Below are 24,601 nucleotides of genomic sequence, written 5' to 3' on the forward strand. Positions count from 1 at the left end.
TTCACCAGTGTCAGTAAGTTTGACATGTTCTTTTAATGACTTTGATAGATTCATAAGCCTGCGAAAGAATAATAAAAAAAGGTATGAAATTGAAATATTAATTGAAATAAAAAAAGGTATGAAATATGAAAGGTATGAAATTGAACACTGTGGAGAAACTGAGGATTGGGATATGGTCAACTCTATTCATGGATCTGTCAGTTGGACAAACTTCAGTGCTCAGAAGGTTCACAAGTTCATGTCAAGCCTGAGTGGGCCACATGACCAGACAAATAATTCTTAAGGAGGGGACTGGCAACCTCTGCATGACTGAATTTTCCCTGAAGCAAATAAAAACTGAATCCCATATGACTGTGTTGTTGGGCATCCAAATATAACCTCATGGTTTCTGTTATAGCGTTGTATTGTCAAATCTGCAGGCAGCAGCTTTGTTTTTATTACTTTTTTAGCTATTTTCTTCAGCTTGTAGTAAGACTCAGAACTGTATGGGAAACAATTATATGGGAGGAAAATGGGAAATTGCAATTTGTGTTCTCTTGTATGAGGAAGGAAAGAAGAACAGTAAGATCATCCTTATAGAAACAATCAGAAAGCTGAAGGTAGTGAGAAAAACAGAACACGCCAACCACCAGAGCAGGGAAAGGAAAAAAAAATTACTTGTCCCAGCCCAAACCAAGAACTTCTCATCTAACAGACAACAACTAATCAAAGATTGTCAGGAAATGTTTAGTGTCACCAGAATATGGTACTGTGGTATGAGACATGACTAATTCTAGCTCATGAATTAGCCTAGGTTTTGCTGTTGTGTTCTCCATCTTCTCATGTCAGCTTATGAACAGTAGGCTTGTCTTAACAGATGGCTGTCCAGCTTTGCATATGCAGTTTTGTAACATTTTCTGGGTCTTACATATATGTGTTCAGGCAAAATGGGGCAAGTAAGCAAGAGCTATACATTTCATGGAGTGGGAAAATCTTCTCTAGGTCCTTGACCCTGTCCAGTGTTGAACACAGACCAATAATAGTTAAAGCTTAATACAGTCTGATCATTTGGCTATCCTTCTATCTCAGGGAATGTAAAACATTTTGTCATCGGTCTGAGTTTTTCTGTCATGCACACTAGGACTAACTGTACGCGTTCAGACCTGTTTAGAGCTAATTAGCTCAAATTTTTCCTTTGGCAAAAGGGACAAAGGAAGAGGGTCCTCTACTGAGTATTATAGATATTAGAAAGATTTAAAGGTTGGTATTAGGGTTTTAAAGGTTTCATTTGTCTTTCAAGATTTTATGCAGTATCTTATCTTTCTCTTTCGAAGGTTCTCTCACAGTGTCATGAGCCTTTTAAAGATTTTGTCCTTTTTGGAAATGGCATACACCGTTCTCAGACTAACTCATAATAAAAATGTAATGGTTCATAAGCACAATATTAGCTGAGATTTAAGAGCAAGGTTCTCATCTACATGCCTCTGGAATGCAACTGTGCTGAATTCCATCTGTTTAGAATTTGTACTGAAGTATTTTCATTTAATAACTGATTTTATTTTGAGCTTTTACTTGTAGTATTTAGATGTTATGCACAGGAGCAACTAAAACCTCCAAAAACATTGGTTATGAATATTGTCTTGTGAAACTTCTGAGGGGCCAATTTATCTTAATTTCAACAGAACACCTTTCCTGGGTATTTGGGGTTTATTACAGTCTGAATCTTAGTGTGCACATTGCAGGCTACCGTAGGCTGGGATTTTCTCTCTGCTTGACTGACAGTGAGATGTTACCATATCAGAGATTACTAACTCCAAATGTGTTTCCATTTTTTTCCTTTTCTCTCTTCAAATACCCTGTTTAGAATTTAATTTCACGTTTGACCATCTTGACTTCTTTTTGCTGCAAGAATCCATATTTATTATAAAAGTAGCTAAAGTTGCAGCGAAGTTAGAGGGGGAGGGAAAGCAGTGTATTTGTTAGATTTAATTTTCTCCCAAAGCAAGTATATGTAGAAATCTTAACAGTTCTTCTGCCTGTGAATTATTTGGTCACTGCCTTCGGGGGCAGTCTTTCTTCTTGTGCATTGGTTCTACTGCGCATTTTCACATGGTTTTCACTTCAGTCTTCACTACCTTTATGGAATGTCTTCCAAAGCTTCAACCCTTTAGATTTCTGCCTTTCAAGGACTTCCCATAGGGCAAGCTCAGCAGAGGGGTATCAGGGTAGAGAAAAGGGATGTGTGAAAACAAGACATCCTGAAATAAATTCCAAGAGTGCTCAAGAAATGAGACAGGAAATTATATGCAACTTATAATAAATTCAAACTGTCCCATAAAATAAGTATAACTCATTTTGTTTCCATACGAATATAATGTGTGGGTGTCAGATTTCCCCTTCCAGCTTTGTGGGATATAATCTCAGTCCCTGTTTGAAGTTTGCTAGTGTATTGTTCAGGTTTCTGCACTATATCAACAGACCTAGATATGAAAGCAAATAAAGGAAGCAGTAAGATCTACTGTTTTGGTGCTGACATCAGATTGGTGATTTATTTGTTTATTTATTTGCTTACTGGTTTATTGAAATCATGTGGGTTTTTTTTTGTATTGTTTAAGGCAAACATAACTGCCCTTAACAAGCCCAGGGCTACCTCTTCATATTGTGAATGTTTTTTGGATATGACATTTTCGTAGTTCCTGTGACTTTTAAAGTAGGAGAAAGGATTTTCATGTTACTGTGGTATGGCTGATATGTTCCTTAAAGGTCCAGCCATGCTTAAAAGACAAAAGATCTGAATTATATGAAGGGGAGAGGCAAGTACTTCAACAGAAATTTCTGAAACTAAAAACTTTAGCTGCCCTAGTTTTAACTGTAAGATTCTGCCAGTCCAAACTTTAGCAGTCTTGTCATTCTCTGATGGCTCACCCACCCATCAGTGCTGGTGAGCACCAGTCAAGATGGAGAGCGTTATCCCCTTACCAGAGCTGAAGACTGACTTAGAGAGGAATGCATATCCTTTCTGTGTTGCATAATGGTTCAAAGTGTGGATGTGTAATTTCTTTTATTTGGTGAGAGCAATGGAAACATAACTATTTTCATCACATATGATGCTAGAGAGCAGCATGAAAGTAGCAGCAGTTTTTGTCCTGACAGTCTTTAAGTCCTTCTTAAACAGTGCAGTTTAATGTAAATTAACACAGGAAGAAAAATATGGTACTTTTAAAACACTTTTCCACCTTGGGACTGTAAACTCTCAACAGCTGAGCTTATACTGCTTTAAATAAACCTATTTATTAATTTGAGATCAATTATTTGGTGATAAAGGGAGAAATAAATACATTCAGTAAACTGTGAGGTTTATAGCTACTTCCTAGGGTCTAATGAGCTTTTTTTCTCTTCTGTCTTCTCTTTATTTTTGGGTATGATATGGAATCTTGAGCTTTTTTAATTATTTCCTTCCTCCCTCCCTCCCTCCTCCTTTTCCTCCCTTCCTTCCCCCCTGCCCTTCTCTCTCTCTCTCTTCCCTCACTCTCTCTCTTTACCCCCTATTTTTTACATAAATATTTCCATTTCAGTTTTCCTGCCTCCAGCAAGGCTTAATGTTTCAACCCTTTATATGGCCCCTTGTTGATAAAATAAACACACATCTCCATGAGGTAACTGAGGGAGATGGCAGACCATCAGAAGAATAGGAGGTTTCATTTGTTTTGAATAAACCTTATAATTGCGGATGTTACCTGAAATTATACAACCCTCTGGAAAGTTCTTCTCCCTTGTCTGAAATGCCCCCTGACCAGAGTATCTTCTTCCTGTTACAACCTATGGCACCTTGCCTTAATGCTCTGATCTGCTCCAGATGAGTCAGAACCATTCTAGGGCTGAGGAACCCATTAAAATCTATGCTGATGCAACAATGTCTTCTAGCCCAGGTTTTCAGAATTAGAGTTTCTAAAGCCAGACCACATGGGGTTTGGTGTACATTAGGGGACTCACTGTTTAACATTGTGCCCGGTATAGAGGGTTAGGCTGGCTAAATACCTGAAGCTTAAAGTCAGTTTACTAAAGCAAAGGAAAATGATTAATATAAAATTCTTTGGTATAGTACTCTGCCTCTTTCGGGGAGACCATGGAGCTTGCAGTGTCAGACATGTGTTAGCCATTTTTCTCTTAAAGCACACTGCCCAGCCAGCACACACCTTTCATTTCTTACCACTGAGAAATCACTTGGCATGCAGTAAGCCTTGTCAGAGATAAAAATTTTACTTTTCTCTTGTCTCTTTTCTGTGAGCCTTGTAGGATTTCCCCACCTGCAGTTTTTGCTACGTGGAACACAAACCCGAAGTGCAAGATGCACTTTTGAACCCGTGCTGTTGGGTAGGTTCCGAATTCTGAAAAGTGATTTCACCCATTGTGCATCTGAACCAGTCCTAGCCTTGAAAGCCCTTCTGAGTCAATTAGGCGACAAGTCTGAGGCTGAGCCAGCTTGGACCTGCTCTGTATTGGATCACCCATGCCTGATGTTTACACCAACACAGCAGGATTTAAGTACAACAGGGTCTTGTAACTTGAATCTCTGAAAGCAAAAAAAGAAAGCTCTTGTATTCACATGGCTCTCCTGGTGTGTATTTTCATATGGGTAACTGGAGTGAGAGATAGGACTGATCTGAGCTTTATGAGGCACTGTTATAAAATGTTATAGGGAACTCAGCATGCACGACGTTGAAGTGATATGGTGTCAGCTCCATCCACTGCCAGCAACTCCCTTTCCTGCCCCTCCAGCTGGCTGCTGCCCTTCTAGAAGAAAAAATGAGCTCACGTTTGGCACATTTCTCCTGGGATACAACTTCCAGTCCAGGTTTAGGAATGGCTGTTTAGATCCTAATGTCCTGAGGTGGCTGTTAATTGATTCTTCCCTGTGTTGTTACAGACAACAAGCTGTATACTCCCTATTATAAGTTTTAAGAGGCTGCATATATACAGCACAGCTATATGGTTTGCTTCAGGGCAGTAGGAACCCTTTGGGACCATGAGGACAGCACTGGCAGTGTTCTTATCCTTCAGAGACCACTTGGCCAGTGGAGATGTTAATGTCAGAGGGTGCAGCCATGTACAACACAGACTACAGATTGTGTTTTCAGGATGACAGAGTTCAGTGTGACACTTTGTCCTATTACTTGTGCATTAGCCATATCAGATCATGGTTATGCTTAGGAGGAGAGGAGAAGTTATTTCCCATTCAATGAACCTTTGCTTTCCTGTGCAAAAGGAAAAGGTGCTACTATTTTCCTGTTTTCTTTCCCCTTAGTAGGGAAGCCTGTCTTGCAAGAGCCTGTCTTGCAAGACTGAGCTGTGAAGAGTGCACGAAGACAAAAGGCACTGAAAAGAACTAACAGCAAATTTTACTTATGTCCTTAGGAACTGAGCTAGCTGTATGCATATCAGGTGTTTTCCTTCAGGGTAAAGAAAAATCGTCCACCTATTGCTCTTTCCCTTGTTTGTTTTCACAGGACCAGAATAAGCATTGGAAAACTGCAAGAGGATCTTGGTGAGATTTCCTCTTCTATCCCCATCAAGGTGTTTTCCCCTGTTTCTTTTAAGTGATGGATGATTTAGGGCAAGAAAAAAGAGTAAATGAAAAACTACCCAGAAGGAGATTTGGACTTTTTTGTTTATTCCTTTTTCAGAGACTGAGAAAATAAATCCTGGCAGCTTTGTCTGCACTAGCAAAGTCTGAGCATAAGGTAATTACCCAGAGTACAGAATGTACACATTCGCATGTGTGTGTGTGCTCCTATGCCAGTGCCTTCCTTGATGTGTGGAGACACTCAGATCAAGGGTTCCTGTGCCAGGGGTTTTCCATGGGAAATACTCTCTCGATCACCTCAGAGGCCTATTGCTTTTTCTTACAAGTGAAAAGGAGGCTAAAATTCCCAAGTTAATTCCGAGACTGTAGAAGCCTGGGGCAGGTGGGTTGGTACTGTTCAGCTTACAGTTGCATACCCAATAGGAGGGAGCTGTCGCCCTCCAGGGACCACAGGAGAGAGTGTACAAGGGTTCACCTCAAGATGTGTGATGCTCATTGCAGCTCTTTTCCTTTCACATTGTTTGCCTGAGAAAACAGTGGTTTAGCAGTATTTTGAGCAGTTCTGTAGGCATCCTTTTGATCTGGCCGTGTGGAACAGCCTGCAGTTAATCATGGCAGCAGTTGCACTCAGCATGTCAGATGTGATAAATAGCTCTACAGCTTGGGCACAAGGGTGCCTCTCTTCATCTTTTAACTTCTGTGAGAGCAGAACTTCCATTAATTTGGTAAGTATGTCAGGTAGGCAGGTTTTTCTGTTTTGTGTGGTCCTTCTGGAGGCTGGCTGGGTGACAGATCTGGTGGCAGAAGTCCTTTTCTTACATATACATGGGATACAGACAGGACAAGGGAAAGACAAGCTATTTGCCATTCCAGCTAAACAGTATTCATCTATCCTGACCCTGAAGCTGACCTTTGGGAAAAGAAAATGCATTGGCATTCATTCCCATGAAGTCCTTGAAAGTGTTGATAAGTCTAGCTTGGAGACCTCTGCTTTCATGAGGTGCTTGAAGTAGAGAGATACCTTCTTGGAGCTGAAGAACAGCTGTTGTTGTGGGGAATCCTAGTGCTTCCAGGGAATTATGCTCCTCACAAGTTTAAGTCTTACTTTAATAAGTCCTTTCTTCAGTATGGTACCATGTCTTGGTTTAAAGAGAAAAATTGGGGCACGAAACCCAATAAAATGAACTCACTCCCCTTTCATTTGTCCCCCTTCCCCAATACAGAGAGACAAAATATTTGAGGAGGTTATAGGTGAAAAAAATAAGTTTCCTATAAGGAAAATAGTAGCAAAAACAATAATACAAGCAGAAGGGTTCAAATCAACAACAGAGAGAGAGAGAAATGCTTCTAGTTTCTTCCTCCCTCCAACTCCCAGGGCAAAACAAGAAAGAAAATAGCAGGGACTCCCACACTGGACCAGGTAGAACACAATGGAAACAATACCTGGAGAGCTAGTTCGGTCAAGCCAGGGACCTCTCTGCTGAGATGCCAACTCAGTGATGGCAGCATGGATACAGGAGCTCTCACCCTGTCAGCGGCACCAGAGGATCCAAATGTCAGTGAACTGCAGTGGCTGGGGTGGGGGTGACCCCCGGCCTGCTTCGATCCCAGCCCAGCATGGCAAGTCAGCGGCTCCTGGCTTTTGCTGCAGTTCCCTGCAGTAGAAATGGTTTCTGGCAGCGATGCGACAGCTCCCAGCTTTGCTGCTGTTGCGGTGGCAAAGAAGCGGTAGCCAGCAGTGACTGAGACCCTGAAGCAGTTATGGCTTGCAGCAAAACCCCTCTCTCCACGCTGAGTGGGCAGAGTAGCCCCTTCAAATGACATAATGGTATGAATATTGATTGCTATAGCTCCCTCCCCTGGCTTTTGGCCATAACGTTTGGTTATTCTGGAAGAGTAGATGTGTTTTGGTTGGTTATACACTATCATTTAAAATGATGTGCAACTCTTTGTCTACATACATTAAACTTTTTTTACTTTTTTGGTACATTGAAAACTGGATGTGTCAGAATATTTTTCTTACAATGTTTCCAAGATACTCACTCTTAAAAAAAGTTTCAACAGCTAGTCAGAAATATCTTGCATGTTAACATTTTGTTTCACAGTAATTACCAATATTAATTCAAGTGGCTGTGAATTTGTTCTGCCTTGCTTTCTTTCAAAAGCCGGAGATTTCCAAGCAGTTTCCCATCTGGGCTGTAATCCGGCTGTTACCTTGGATAGAATGCAAAAAAGATACATAACGTTGTGCAAATGAAATCTTACAAACCATGTATTTACATTGTATGAAGCTTTGAAATACTTTTTTATTTATTTATTTTTAATTAAGAGATGAGGTCACTGGCCTTGTCTCCTGCTGTTACACACCTAGGTAAGGGATGAGAGCAGTTTCTTCCTGGTTCACTACAGACACATTTTAGTACTGTGTGAAATATATATTTAATCTCAGTGACAGACTAACATCAAAGGATGATCAAGCATTACTCAAAGAAGGCAAATGTGTGTCTTGGCAAGAATTCATATAGGGATGCAGTTAGGCTTATCTGAAAAAGGAGGGCAGAAAGATCTATGTAGGAAAAAGTAGTAGTTTTCTGTAGCTAACATGATTTTCAAAGTAGTGAAAGACAAGTTTAGGCAGTGGCCTCAGAAGAGTCTTGCATATTGTCACTGACAGTCCATCATACCCTGAAACAGTGGGGATATGATAAGAACCAGATGATATAAATTTCTTAACCAAACTCAGCAGTTCATATTATCTGGGAAATTACTGTCTTAAATTATTTATCAGTACCTTAGGTCCAACAAGAGTTTAAGTGCATTTTTCACTATTTGTATTGCTGTTTAATCTAGGGAACACACTGGGTGCTTGAAAAATACGGCCTCAGCAGCATTTTACTGGGGTGGAAGACTGGATGCCTCAGAACCAAAGTTAAACAACATGATCTGCATTTATACACACTCCTTCCTATGTCACACTGACAGTTGAATTCTGTTTGTAACACTGTTACAAACAAAGTTTTACATTCATTTTCAGTATGTGACTAAGATTTATTTTTTTAAAGTTGAACTTATATTACAGACCTTAGGACATGAACAGAAGTTGTGCTACTCTTCGTGTTTCTGCCTCTGTGTACCCAAACGTGTTTTCACACACATGGTTTTAGAAGAAATGTAGTTCTTATCAGGGGTGTGACTCCTGGATGTCCATGTAGCTGTAGTGATTTAAGGAGATATGATACTTGTGTTTTTCACATACTATTCCAGATAGCTTATTTCTCTCTACTGTGTGTTAGTGGAAAGGGTAGGAAAAACCTCTTAATGCCTGAATACCTGAAAACTCTTTAATAAATTTGGAAATTACTGTTAAACACTAAACCTGGATTTTTTTAAAAAGTCAAATTGGATACTCTTTTGTCTTACTTGGTTAAGTCAGATTACTTTTGTTTGTATTATAAGAAGTTTACTTGTAGTTTAAAGACTTTTTTTTTTTTTACTTCTTAAGCATCTTCACCTGAGTACCTTGTTTCCAGTGATTTCATTTTTGACACATGATCCTTTTTTGCTTTCTGGTCCAATAGCACAAAATGTTCATCCTCTTTATCATTAAGCTACTCTTTGGGACTTCTCCTGCCTGTTCCCGCTTTAGCTGAGGGGTTGGATGGTAGCTGCAAGATCGCTATCAGATTAAGTGTGTATTAGGATAATAAGGTACTAAGAAAGAGCTGGTTTTGATTAGTATTAGCAGATTTATTTGTTTTATGTGGGTCATTGATTGCAGGTAACATTTCTGACTTGATGCTCTTGATGTCAGGATATCCTGAGTTTTGTGTGGACAAAACAGTGAGTGTTTCATGGGAAGCTCAGGCTGAGACCCTCCCTAGAATGGACAGAAGGGATAAAGCAGGTCTTCTGGTACCAGCAGCAGGGCATAATGAATCTTGATGACTGCATTTTACGTCTTTAACATACACTGGCATTTTGAGAAACACCAGTCTGGAGTACCTCTGGCAGAGGTAAAGGACTTTTTTCTAAGAGGGGGGTGTTACTTAAAGTGAGACTTAAAGGCTTTAAGTGGTGGCAGCTTTATTCCTTGCAGCTTTAGGAGCATGTACCCCCCCTTTACTTTTTTTCTCCCTTTTTTTTTTTTCCCTCTGTTTACTCATTATGACAGGAACTTTAAGACTTCACAGGAATACTGTAGCAGTTCTTGCATTGCAGAACTCAACTGTCACTTTAATATTAAATTTTAAGTTCAGTTCATTTTTCTGAAAGTAGGTAGAAATTACTAACTACCCTTATAAGCTACTTTTGAAAAAGTCTGTGCTTAACAGGAAATTCTTAGCTAGTAATTTCTATATATCCTTCAAAGCTGGAATAGACCTGTAGTGGACAATTGTCTTCAGATTAAAAATGACTTTTCAGGCATTTCTAGAATTTCAAGCTCAACCTTACCCATGTAATTCACAGAAGGCAAAACCACTTTACTTTCTTTAACATTAAACGTGGATGGAGTTGAAATGAATTATGTTTATTTCACTTGTTGAAAGAAAACTTGGAGCCTGTTCCAGTTTGGGATCACGTGTTTTCTGGGAATATATAGGTCTTATAACCAATCTTGGAATGAAAGTAACAGGCTCATAGGTCTCCTCTGGGTGAAATTACAATTTATGTTGGGAAAATCTGAACCCTTTTTGAATGTCTAGCAATGCTGATGCCTATAATTTATGGTGAGGTAAGAGTAATTGGTTCACGTGACTTTACCTTGCAACCCTTTTTAATTATGTCTTTGGGCTTTCAACCAGTGGTGAATGATCAGGACATGCGTCCATCTGTAGTTTGAAGGTATTTGTTTTCTTGTAAACTAGAAGCACAGACATGTGTTTTCTCCTTCAGAGACCAAAAGTGCAAACACACATTTGCATTTTATAAAAACTACCCTTCAGAAAGCAGTCAGGTGAAATAACCTTAGTAAATTACAGTGCCTTCTCCTACCTCATGTGTAAATGTTAAGGAGATCTAGAGACTGGTACACATCTGGCCATAGTTGAAATTTGATGAGTTATGTAACTTTAGTTTTTACATTTACCCTTGCAATTATTGCATTGAAATCAAAAATATTTGCATTTTAATAAAGATAAGATAAAATGACAATGTAAAATAATTTTTTTACGCACATTAGACAAATCCGGTATCATCTCTCATAGACTAAATTAATGTTCTGTTGTTGCTTATGAATAACAATATTCAAGACTGGTATATTTTGCCATATTACGTTACCAAATTTCTACATAGCTTCACTGAAGGTAAAATTATTTCAGTGTTGAGCTCTCTCAAATAATCCATTAGGTTGCCATCAATCAAGAGGCTCTGGTCAGTATGCCTCCTGGCAGCCAGGAGGGCCAACCATGTCCTGGGGGGCATCGGGCAAAGCATTACCAGCTGGTCAAGGTAAGGGATTGTCTCGCTCTGCTCTGCACTGAGGTCGCCTCATCTTGACTATTGTGTGCAGTTTTGGGCGCCACAGTACAAGAAAGATACTAAGCAATTAGGAAGTGTCCAAAGGAGGCTGAAAGAGATGGTGAGGGGCCTTGAGGGTAAGCCGTATAAGGTATGGCTGAAGCCACCTAGTTTGCTTAGCCTGGAGAGGAGACCTCATTGTGGTCTACGGCTATTGCATGAGGGGAAGCAGAGGGGCAGGCACTGATCTCTTCTCTGTGGTGATCAGTGACAGGACTCAAGGAAACAGTATGAAGCTGAGTTGGGGGAGGTTTAGGTTGAATATCAGGAAAACATTTTTCATGCAGAGATTGGTTGAACACTGGAATGGCCTCTCCAGGGAAGTGGTCACAGTTCCAACCCTGTCTGAGTTCACAAAGCATTTGAATGATACTTTCAGGCACATGGTGTGACTCTTGGGGTGTCCTGCACAGGGACAGGAGTTGGTCTCAATGATCCTGATGGTTCTTTTCCAACTCAGCATATTCTATGGTACTGTGAAAGCTGAAGTTGATTCATGTAACATGAACTAGCTGTGATGCTTGCTAATGTTTCTCTGTTGAAGGTGAGTCACTTAAGTCTCCCTTGTATAGTTGTTTAGCCTTCTTATTTATTTCGAATACACTTAGAAATTATTCACTAGTACTGTTGCACAGCACAAATCAAGCTTTGAAGGAGAATACTACCTGGTCTCCATCAGATACAGATATTTCACATGCACCTGTGCGAGATTATTCAGGTTTTTTCAGCACAACCATGTTGACCATGAGGAACAATATCTGTCTAAACTGTTAAATCATTTGTGTCCATATGAATCTGTGTCTGAGTTGCATTTGCACGAATGAAAATGAAGTGCTAAATACAGATATAGCTGCTTTATTTGGGGCAGTATTGCTGTACATTTATGACTTAATCCTCAAAGAGCTGAGTATTTCTGAATCTGTCAGTGCTGCTTCTTTATAAGGTTCTTTCTGCACAACCACTGGCACTGCCTGGGTCTGTGCCTGACATTGCTTAACCAGCTCTTCAGGTAACTTGCACTTTCTTTTTTAAGCTCTCAAATACTAGGGATAAAATAGTTAGAGAAACCTTAGTCCAGCAAGTTTTATAGGAGATCTTCAGGCAGAGACAAAATAATGATAGTTCCAATTCCTTATGGTGAGTTTGTGAAAGTGATTATCTAGAATGCCTTTGTATCATGTTGATTCACTTTGTTGTGTTTCAGTTTTTTCTTAAGACCGTCTTCCAAGACACCTTTCAGTATGCCCTTTCATAGTTTCTAAAATAGCAGCTCAATTTCAGAGCAAAGTTTCTGATGTCTATAATACTCTAACTCTCTCTTTTAATCAGAAAAAATCCTTTGTCTCATTGTTGTCCAAAGTGCTCCTTTAAAATGGTCTTCACTGCCTTCAAACTGAGACAAAGTAGGATATTCAAGGGATGAAAGTGAATTCATACACCAATCATGACTAAAGAACTGGCTGCCAATCAGTAGGCATGTCAGAGAAGAACAGGTTTATTCAATTTATTCAGTGCTTTCAATAACTAGGATGATTTTTTTAAGAAAAACCCACATTAAACCAGCAGCAGTATTTTTTTAACCTTTCTTTCCTGATTCTTTTTTTCCTTCTCCCTCTCTTCAGAGCTCCAGAACAGCTCGCTCAGAGGAAGATCGAGACTCACTGTGGGATGCCTGGGGCTCATGGAGTGAATGTTCACGCACTTGTGGAGGAGGGGCTTCATATTCACTGAGACGCTGTCTGAGCAGCAAGTAAGCGTCTGAATGATTTTTATTTTATTGATGGGAAAACTCAACTTATTTGTATGTATTAGACCATAAGAAGTATTCAGTAGAGCTCTTGAACTACATTGAAATTTCCAGCTCGGTGTGAAAGAATTCTGATGTCTTTCAATTCAGGCAAGCAGCCAGCATGCTTGATAACACCCTTGGTAACACCCTTTAAAATACAGCAAGAGATAAAAAAGTAGCTTGGACAGCTTACAAGGCTTCCAGCTGCTGAAATTGAAACCTCCTTGCATGTTCACCATTTAAGTGGTAAGACTTCTGCACTTGTGTCAGGAACAGATAATTCACTAGGTTTAGTAGCCCATCGTCTCAGCCACGCTGGCTGTAAAAGCACTGCATTGGTCAAATGTGGCTTTGTGCGCTGCATAAGTGTGCAGAGCATATCTTACATATTCAATTTCAGGTAGGAAGTCTTCCATACCAGCAAAGCCCTCCCAACAAGCAGAAGTAAAATGGCCTGGTACAAAAGTGAAGCCTGGGTACCCAATCAGGCATCTGGGATTTTATTCCTCCCCAGTTACTAGCTTGCAACTGAACATGAACAAGTCATTTGATGTCTTTTCCACTCTACAGTATATGCAAGTTTTACCTACAAAATATTTCTAGCAAATATTTTTTCTGTCTACTTTAGGAAAATATTTACCTGAAGTAAACATGGTATATGTGATAAATATTAACAGATTTCTGATATGACATATGTATGACAGAAAACTCAAGACCCAAAATTTATGGTTCTTGCCATCTGTGATACCTTATATGTTGTAGTAACAAAAATGTGATAAAATTTTCCATTTCTTTCTTTTGTATTTTCATTCATGTGCTTACAAAATTAGTGTTAATGCAACAAAGGGTGACCATACAGTCCAAGTAATTTCCTGTGTCTAATATTTTAATACATGATGTTGTTTAGTGAAGATAGGAAACAGGGCAAAGCATTGAACCATAGCATCAGAATATTGAATATTGTGTGTTTTAGCTTTATCTGTGGACAGTTTGGTCTCCTAGTACAAGCATTTATTGAGTTGACCATGTGCAAAAGTCTGCTTGAAGAAAAGACAGGCAAAGGCATCTACTGGAGTGAGTGGAAAACCAGTACTTTCTTATTCCATTCCCATGGCTTAAAAAAAAAAAAAAATTAAGTTGAGGTGTGGGGGCAAATTCTTATTTCTTGTTAGTTTCATACCAATGTGTGATTCTGCATTCACCTCGAAATCTGAAATTGCAGAGACTAGAGCTTAGTTCTAATCACAGTTTATACTTTTCCATATTTAAAAAAATAAATGATCTTCAAAGATGTTGCTTCCATGTATGAACCCAGGTATATCAAGAGATCTGGGTAATCTGAGCAATACAAGGGCTTGCTGACTATATATCTGCTCCCTCACTGAGAACTGTCTCCATAGTTTCTAGAGGGCAAGCCTTGGATTCCAAGCAGCAGCAGTAGCAGTTGTAGTCCTCAATAGTATGTGAGTATAAACCACTCCTCCCGGCCTCTAAATCTTGTACTGTTCAGGACTAAAGCTGCTCTAGTGAGGAAGGGGATGAACTCATAAATCACATAGAATAGCTTCTTGTACAATACTTTACTACTATCCCATTAGGACATAAGCAATCTTTTTGCCTTAAGAAACCGAATGCTAACTATGGCCCTTTCAGACATGGAAAAACCCCACTGTTTACAGGACAGAATGCAGGGGGTTAATAAGGTATGGGAGGTTAATTTGGTTTTTGTAGACAGTAGCAATAAATCAATCATAAGTAATAACATTTGACCTGTAATTAGCACTGTATGAAATGAGTGATAGTTTTTCCTTCTCCTTGGTCTGTGTGCAATTTTTAATTAGTAAAAGGTTTAAATTATAACCTTTTCTGCTAGGCAAGGATTCTAAGTTGCTAAAATAAAGGCAGAGAGGGAGCAGGGGAAAGAAATTCATCCAAGGTTTGCAAATAAACTGTGCACAAGTGCTTCAAACCTGGCAAGGCTAGAACAAAATGTCCACCTCTAAGGGACAATTTCTTCATCATACAGTTTATCTTATGTATTTGTTTTGTATAATTTCACTGCAGCATGAGGGAAGATACTAGATACTTCTGGCAAATGAAAACAGGCAGGAGATGTTTTGGAAAAAATTAGGATTAAATATTTCTCATCCTGGAAGGAATGTTCATAATGCCTAGTGTCTTTTAGTTCTGTATGAGGTGACTTTAGAACATCTCATGAATAGGGACAGCCCAATGCATCTGCTTTGAAGAAATGCCCATTCGTAAATATGTTGGTATGTATATAGCTAAGTAAAGGAAACCAGTTTTCTTTCCAGCTTTTGTTTGCCAAAGTTATGTTAGTGCTTGTGTTGTTTGTTTTGGGAACATGTTTTGTGTTAGGCCTTCACAGCTGTAATGAAAGAATGGAAAGTGTTAGTGAGAAATTCTGTTTTCTAGTGTTTTAGATAGCAAAAATTTCAGAGTGGGGCTGTTTAACAGTATATTTCATTAGAACAACTAGTTCTGATTATGCTAAGGACATAATGATAGTGGTATAAAAAATGTGCCAGTCACATAAGCAGATGGGAGTTGCCAGCCCAAGTCAATTGTATGTCCTGGTATGCCATGCTGACAGCAAGCAGCACTGGATCACTCCAGGGACAGAATAAGCCCCAGGAAAATAAAAAATTGTTAATTTGTAGTTAAACCTCAAAGGATGACACTTGTCATGCTCTTTATTTGCATAAACTCTTTATCACTTTTGATACTATAATTTACACAAAAGGTCAGAACCCCTTAAATGTTACTGGGTTTTGCCTCAACTCATTTAAAAGTGAACTCTCAGACTAATTACATACTGTGTGAAGAGATAATGATTTTTACCATATTATCCTTCTACGGTGTTTTGCCTTTTGGTTTTCCTATCTTTATTTTTTGTTGTTTGGATATAAAGCTCAGAAAGAGAAACTCCTTATCTGTCTCCTCTTCATCATGAGCTGCCATTTAGAACTACTGGTCAAACCCTGTAGAGAGGAGAACCACAAACCACTCCTATTTTTCTTGAGAATTTATAAAATCTCTTATGCTAAGTTCACCCATCCTGGCCCTAAAAATATTGTGTGTTTACTGAAATTTCACTTTACATATTGACAAGTACTACAGTAATAGAGGTAGGGTTTTGCTGTTTCTAGGCTTGGCAAGAAGACAGTTATTCTTTTTCTTATCATCTTCCTAATTCACCATCGCTTTATAGTAAAATAAGGCTTAGGTGGAAGAAGAATATGATGTCCTAGAGTTTTGCAAATTATTTCTGTGGATAATAGATAACTACCCTATTTTTCAATCTGTTTTAAAACCCTTCATGTTGCTGTTGCTACTGTTTATGAAAAAATCATGAAGCAGAGAACAGTTTGCCTGAATGTGTAGCAGACTGCTAAACAAGTTATAACGTCCCATGGATACTGAATCTGAGCTAAATGGCCATAATTTGAAATCATCACTCTTACCTCTGGGAAATAGTGTTTAAACTACTGAAGAAAGTGCAATATCCTTTCCACTAGCTCTGCTTGCTAAGTTTGACTGTTCAGCCCATTGCACTCTACAGAATGAAAACAGTAGATCTGCATAAATGACTCTCATCTTTATTGTAGTTTGACTTGGTTGGTCAGTAAAATAACAACCAAGACATACCTTTGAAAGTTATTTGAAAACTAGTGAAATTAGCTAAAATTAAGTCAATTTTATGGTGTGTGCCTTAGATGGAAAAAACCCAAAATAAACTGATTTTTTTTTTCATTCAGGAGTAATATTTTCTCAAATTGATGACACACATTCAAAAAAAAGTTCACAAATCAAGCGTAGAATGGTTTGGTGTCTGTCAGACAAGGATGGAGTAGATACATTTTATTCATATTGGTTCAAAGTTAAATAAAGAGAGTAAGAAACCATTAAAACAAATCTGACTAGTGCTGAAAACAGAATACATAAAATACTATATATTTGAAAAAATACCATTATAAGTTTCATCTGTATAACTTTGATACCAAAATGTTGTCTATTATTGCTGCTTCATAACCGAATTTGTACTACTGACTGTAGTCCAAGCATGTGGTTGTGGCTATCCAAGCCTTTTTTCAGGCTGCAGGCACAGACTCATCTGTCTCAGGACATTGATTGACAGAGACTCTGAAGTTTTTCCCATCTAACATTGATAAAAGATCCTTTAAACTTTCTGAGTGAAAATTACAATGGAAAAATCATTCTAGATTTTGGGTTGCCTCATTGTCAACTAGAAGCTAATATACATTACTGCAGTTATCGTGTAATGATGTAAATTCAGCCTGCTCTGTCCTGGCACTGCTAAATAAGGCAAATTAGGCCACTTTATGAAATGTTTCCTTTAATCTGGGATTAGTGAAATCTGAATATTTTCTGGTTTCATTTGATGGAGAAGCTTTCCCCCTTTTTTTTTTTATTTTTTTTTTGAGAGAGATGACAGCTCTAACTCTTCCCAGTGGCAGAAGCAGCAAGGAGCAGTCTTAAACTTGAGTCAATGTGTCAATATTATAAGAAGCTGCAAATTCCACATAATATTGTGATCTGTGGAGTGGGTACTGCTAGTCTTCAGAGAACCAGTTAGCCACACTGTGCTGGCTGTCCTAATTTCTGACTTCTGCACCTCTTCGAACTATCTAAAAATATATAAAGTGCTTTCATAGTGCTATTTCCCCATGTAATACCTTGCTAGAGCTGGCACAGGGATGTTGCATGTTAGTGTGTTAGGTGATAAACTGATTAGAGGAATGAATGCTAATCAGTGTTGTACCTACAAGTGAATGATGGATATGGTCTCCATATATCCATCTCTGTATTGAGAAGTAGCCTACCTAACAAAAATGTCTGTGAAGCCTTCACTTGGATGATATACTGTTCGTATATCTGGTTTCACTGGAAGAGACTTGTCTTTGCATAAGTCTTTCAATAAATCTGTTCTGAGACTTAAATTAAAAAGAATTAAATCACCCAGGCCGTTGCATGATGTGGAGTTTTTCTAAACTCTACTTCTGTCATAATTCTGATTTTAGCAAGAAATTTTGTCTTTCCTTTCCCCTTACCCCTCCTGCGTGTATGTGTTAATGAGCCATGAGATAAACAAAGGAGTTAGCCTGAGCCCTAAATGACCAGACATTAATCTCCTAGCAACGAAGGGGGAGGAATTGAGAAAAAGGCCAGGGTGTGTGTATGAAAGGGGTGGGGTTTGGGGTTTGGAGCTCAGCTCTGGAGCCAGAGGGGAGGCTGCAGCAAGCAGGAGAGACTGCCTGGTTGCTTCTTTGTCTTTTGCCTGTCGGAGGAGAGTTTGGCTGCTGTTCTCTGCGCAGCTGTTTGCTGGTTACGGGCCTGGCTCACCGCGAGGTCCTCACCAACCGAAAATCGTGAGTTTTCCTCCATTGGGAGAGCTTTCTGTTTCCCTCCCCCTTCCCCCGTCCTCCATCGCCACCCGGCGGCGACCAGGGATCCCACAGCGCCGCCTGGTGACGGGTGCTGGACATTGCAAGTTCTACTCCTCCAGTGATCCAACAGTGCCACCTGGTGACTACTATAGAACATTACAAGTTCTGCACTTTTTGATAACTCAACAGCGCCACCTGGTGAGTGGCATAAGACGGTGCCCCCTGCTGACTGTGGCTTTAACTGCACCAAAGGATGATAAAAATTGAACTATTTGATTTTCTTTTTTGCCGGTTTTATCGGTTTTGTTCTTGAAGGGGGTTATTGGTGGGTAAAGGGGTATTGCTTGGTTGTTTTACTTGGTTTTTTTCGTGTTCCTGTTAATACACACATACCTTTTAATAAAGGGCTGTTATTTTTTTCCCTTTTCCATAATTTGTTTTCCTTCAATCGGAGCCTCTTAATTTCGAATTTATAATTGCTGGAAAAGGAAGTTTGGGTCTTTTTCTCCTAACCCATCCTCAGCAAAAGACCTTTGTCTCATTTAACCTGGGACAACTTCCCATGCGAAAGTTAAGATGTGATTCTCTAAAGACCCAAGCACCAGATTGTGCATGAGAGAGAATGCATTTCAGTGGAAGTGGGCTGACACACATGATTTAGGAGATTCAAATTTCCTTGAAGTGTGGAGAGCTTAGGTTCCTGTTCAGCACGTATGTTTTATAAAGACCACCTGCAAAACTTTGATCATAATCCAATCTCAGGCATGTTCAGATTTAGGGAGTTAGTACTTTTGGGCCCGCAGTATGTTTGCCATAGGTTTACTTGTTCTAAAAAACCAAGCGGGAATTTTTTCTTTCCCCTGCATCATTATGAAAGAAAGGTGTTGATCAGGAGAGGGTGGTTTGGCTAGGGTGATTGACATACACAAAAGAACTAACCAGCAGACCCACATTCCAAGTTGATGGCTCTCAGAAGACTGGGGGTGGTAGTGATGAGGGGTTTTCTTCTCTCCTTGGGAAATAGCAGGCACTTCACTTTTACCCTGACTCAGAGAGGGTGTTTGTGTAGGGGGGGGGTTCTGAAGTTCATTTTGTTTTGAGCCAGTTCATGTGGCTGCTTGTGGCCCCAGTTCACCTCCATTCTCCCACACGCTGTTCTGCCATCGGCCTGGACCTACTCAGATTTCGTCAGAGAGGCTTGGCCCTTCTGTGAAGGAACCTTCTGGGGAGGAGGTCGCCCCTTCCCTCCTCTTCTCCTGTGCTGGCAGTGGCTTGTGCCCATCAACGAGGCGGGGGGCAGTCCCAGCCGGAGCCAGCTGCCAACAGGATGAGTCTTTGGGAAGAACCCCTTTTTCCCCTTCCCCTTCTTGGGTGGGGGGTAGGGAGACATCTCTGTTTTGGCTTCTCCCATGCACTGGGGCCTCACATGGCAACCGCCAGAGCCATAAAACGCCCCCTGCTGGCCAAGAGAGAGCAACTGCAGGCTCTGCTCTGCCAGTGATCCAGCAGCGCCCCCTGCCGATCATGGTTAGAATTGCTCTGAAAGGCAGAAAGTACTGAACTGTTTTTTGGTAGGTAACTTTGGATGCAGTATTATTCTTTAGTTGTTTTTGTGTTCTTTTGTTGTTCTGCCCATATACATGTAGCCTGTAATAAAGGACTGTTATCTTTTTTTTTCTCTGTACTTCCTCAATTGGAGCCTCCTAATTTCGGATTTACAGTTGCTTGGAGAGAGGAGCTTGGTCTTCCTCATAACTCATCCTCCTTAACAAAACATTTCAGTCTCCTTAAACTGAGACAATGTTCTATGTAGTATCTTTGTGTTAGAGCAGGTCAGATGAGATTTAATATTGTATTTCTTTCCACATGGGCTGTGAAGAGAGCTCTTGCTCTTGTTTGGCTGGAAGGTTTTTTTTTAATTCTTGTTTTTCTTTTCCCCTCTCTTGGATAGTAAAAAATATTTGCAATATTTTCTGTAATTGCTTTCTGTATATCTGCAAGATATGTACCATGCAAATCTGAAGTTAAAGACACTTTTAAAAAGATTCTTAAGAAAATAAAAAATACTGCAGCGACAAATATGTAAATGCTGAAAATAAACAGTATTCTGAAAGCACTCTGACAGCTTTTTTTCTTTATTTTGCTTTATTTTTCTTTAACTGGATTTTTGTTATTTTAATTAGACGAGGCAGTCATATTTTTCTGAGTTTAGGGAGTGTCATTTAATGCCAGCTGTTACTTAGAAATAACAATTAGTGACTCAGAATAAGGCAAAGAATAATTTGGAAAAATGTGCCAGAAAGATACTGTGAAAAACTTATTCAAGCTTTGCTAAATTACAGAAAAATACATCTACTAGTCAACTAGATGGCTAACCTTGTTATACAAGGAAATTAAGTTAATTATAGAGGACTTTTGCCTCATGAACCCATTTACAAACCCAGCATTCTCAGTCTTTCTTTATAGAAGTGTTCCAGCCCACTAATTATTTATGTGCCCCTTCTCTGTATCTGCTCAGTGTCTGTCTTGTACTGGGGACACCAGAGTTGAACACAGTACTTGAAGTGGGGTCCTGTGAGAGCACAGTAGAGGGAGAGAATCATCTCACTTGACCCGGTGGCCACACTTCTGTTTATGTGGCCCAGAATAAAATTGACTTTCTGGACTGCAAGTGCACATTGTCAGCTCCTATTTAATTTTTCATCCACCAGTACCTCAAGTCCTTCTCTGCTCGTGGTCAATTCATCACTCAGTCTGTTTGGAGGTTGCTGCTGTGTAGAATCTTACATTTGGCCTTATTGAGCCTCATGAGGTTCATATGGTGCCATTGACGCCAAGTATAATACCATTACATCAGAATTATTGCTTGTCTAATAGCAAGATTGAGAAAAACATTATTTATGGTAAAAGTTGGCCTTTTGTGACCCTAGATCAGTACCTTCACTAGCTTCCTGCATATAGTGACTGAAGCTGACATTTTGTCTCCTGTCTCCTGTTTTTTGGTTGGTTTTTGTTTTTTTTACTCCTGAAGAAAGAATATTCATAAGATCTGTAACACACTTTGCCAGGGAAAGTTGACTTTTGTAGCCATGGCCACTTTCCTTGTCTCAAAGTTAACTGTTCATGTAACTCCTCTCGTATTTCACATTTCAACAACATGCAGGACCTTGTAGGAGACAGTCTTCTGAACAGAGAGAATGAAAGATTTTTACATTTGCAATGCCAAGATGCATAGCAAAACATACGAGTGCTTCTCTACAAGCCACGATGGCAGGCGAAGTGCTTGTGAACAGAAGGATATGGAAAAATCTTTACAAATCTTTTTAACTGACTGAATGATTTGGACAGTGGAATGATGTGGATGTGAGGTTGGCAGACCCAATCAGATAGTTTCAAAAAGTGAACTTCTTAAAGTCAGTGCAATCCTGATATGTCTTCCTTGTTCATAACAATTTGGTGTTTATGGCCTTCCCTCGCACTTACTTTATGGGAAAAGAGGTATGCTGAAAGAATAAAAGAGACTCACTTTTCCTCAGAGGAACAAACACAGAAATTGCATTGAGGATGACAGAGCATTATAATGCTGTACATTTTGAAAAGGGGTAAGACCAACAGGCTGAGAAAAGAGAGATGCAAGATGGTGTATGTAGCCTGGCCTCGTGTGCTGACAGCAAGGTAAGGGGAGGGCTGTCACGGCCTGCCTAAGATCTTATAGGAAAAGACAGGCCCACAGCATACTTTTCTTATAAGTACAGTGCAAAAAACAGAATCTGTCCCAGAAAAGTGGTTATCAAGGTGTGTGAAAATAAGGGAGTGAAGATTATTCAAAATTGCATTAGCTTCCAAAACTCTGTAGTGAACAGTTGCATCAAAATTCACATGAACAGAAATTAACCCACCCATGGCTTTAGTTGCTTGTTTATTTGGAGACTCATTTCTCTAAGGAAGGCATTTCAAACTTTGACGACTGCTGAGAATGGCAGGAGTTGATGAGGTCTTCCTCTGCAAATCTCTTTCATTGTCTTTGGTAATTACAGATAAAGGCAACTATGGCATGCGGTTACTATTCTTGTTGGTATGGATTATTGAAGGGCTTCTAATTCCTTCTGAGCACAAATACACATCTACTTGAGACCTTTGGTGGGGGGACTTGAACTAAGTCCTTCTACAAACTGGAGCCTGGAGAAATAAATACCAGGGATTTGGGTTGTTTAGATTAAGAGAAGTGAATATTTTAATATCTTAAACATTGTTAACCTCTTTCAGAAACTTTGTTTGAAACAAGTGACTAAATTTAAGGAATGAAACATAATTCCCAACAGCTTACTTTTCTTTCATATTCACTTGATCATAATTCACTGTCAGGCCAAATCCTCAGCTACCCTTTTCTGCTGAAAAATCTCCTGCAGTGTAGATAACTCAGAAGGGTAGAAGTACCTCTCTCTGCTACCATTCTTTCTGTGCTCTCCAAGATGAACTTGCCATTTTAGTTGACTTCTGAATTTTCCTACTGGCAGTGTATATGCCCTATTGATATGAGTTCTGATTTATACCCTTCAGAGATCAGAGAATACATGGTGAGTGTATCTCACAATATGGTCTCACTAATCTGCCATGATCTTTCCTTGCGTAGTAGATGCTCAGTGCTTTGGAATTCTGCAAAGCATCTGTGCTGAGATATGCATGCAAATCCCATGATTTTGTATCCAAAAGTAGATACTTACACCTAGGAGAATCTGGAATACTGTCCTGAAGCAGCGTAGATCTGAAATGCAAACTACTCTGCAAATCTTTTGGGAAAATATATCATCTCAGGCTGAAAGCCTACTTTGACTGATGATGATAACTGGGAAGCTAATGAGCTTAAATAACCAAACTCCAAAGTTTGGTCTTGCAGAGGGACAAGGAGAATTTTGCAAGGGTGGTTCCTAGTGCTCATGAATCATCACAGGACTAGCTGCATCCAGAATTACACATTCTATCTGAAAATCCCTCGCCATTAGCCAAAGGAGCAAAAATGGAAGGAAAAACCTGAATAGTTTTTTGGTATATGTCTAATAATAATACCTGTTCTTTTCCTTAAGGCAATGAATAAGTGAAAAGTAAGGTTTTAATTTCAAAATTGATAATACTAAGAAACCATGAAAAGAAGAAGAAGAAACTGAGTGGCAACTGATAGAAAGGAAGTTTAAATTTCCCTGTCAGATCAGTGGTTTAAGGTTAATAAATTACAGTAGTTGAAACTGAGGTAACAACAGGTCTGTGTGAAGCAGACTACTGTCTGTCAGGTTTTGTGGCATTTCTGAGAGACAGGTGGAGCATGTGTCAAGCTTGACAGACAAGTTATTCAGTATGGTATACAAGGTCGGCTCTAGATCTGCCTGCACACTGCATAATATACTTTTTTATTTGCTACCTATCATTAGCAAAATGCCTCTATCAAATGGAATATAAGCAGGTTTTCACACTACCTTTAGAAACTTGTCTTTTTTGCTTAGGAATGACTGGGGTAGTGGTGGTGAGCGCAGGGCGTCACTTGGGTGTTTGGTTGTTCACTCATTCGTTCGTTTGTTAGTTGGCTGTAGTTTGTAGATTATTGTGAATAAAATTTTTATTATTGTACTGCCAAAACTAATTTTTTCTTGTGCTACTCTGTGCACACTTTTCACTTCTGTGCATACTTGCAATGATCAAAATTTACTTGAATTATTTATATTTATATTTTATATATTATATATATTTATATTTTATATATATATTATATATATATTATATATTATATATTAGTTATATATATGTTTGGAGGTTTTTAATCCAAATGCTACAAAACAGAATGTGTTATCTTTCTACTCAGATTTCTTCTAAAAATTTTATGAGGTTTATTTACCTTTTTATCTTCTCCTATGATCATGTAGACCACTGTGGTACATTTGCAAAATTGTGTTTTGCCCTGATTTTATATTGACATAGGTGTAAATGACTACTGGAGGAATTTCACAGTTAAGTCTTCTGGATAACGGAGACAGAAAGGATGACTTCAGTAACTTAAAGGAAACCTGTTCTGTTTATTTTAGAGTTAACTCAGTATGGAAAAAGTTTCTCTATTGAAAAAAAAAAAAACAGAGGGGGGAAAAGCTGAAGCTGATGCTATCCTTTCCCTTGGATAGTTCAAAATGGTTTGGATTTAAAATTTCAGGCTTGGCAGGAATTTAGTCCTGAAAGAATGTGTACTTGTTAAGTCCTGGCCAAAAAAAAGATAGAGGGGTGAGTGTGGGGAGAAAAGTTTTGAAATTAAGAAATTAA

The 24,601-nt window shown here is 39.2% G+C and overlaps 1 protein-coding gene across 2 annotated transcripts in view; it reads left to right on the forward strand.

Annotated features, from left to right (window-relative positions):
* The window catches only part of LOC114056567 (ADAMTS-like protein 1), a 116,425-nt gene that overhangs the window by 4,026 nt on the left and 87,798 nt on the right, over positions 1-24,601 (forward strand). For both annotated transcript variants that reach the window (XM_027881865.1, XM_027881866.1), the window contains exon 2: positions 12,703-12,830. In XM_027881865.1, the coding sequence (XP_027737666.1) occupies positions 12,703-12,830 (128 nt within the window). The remainder of the gene's footprint in view (positions 1-12,702; positions 12,831-24,601) is intronic.

Source organism: Empidonax traillii, unplaced genomic scaffold (assembly GCF_003031625.1).
Source record: "Empidonax traillii isolate 1590-97213 ecotype Southwest subspecies unplaced genomic scaffold, ASM303162v1 scaffold97:size1219025, whole genome shotgun sequence".
Lineage (NCBI taxonomy): Eukaryota > Metazoa > Chordata > Aves > Passeriformes > Tyrannidae > Empidonax > Empidonax traillii.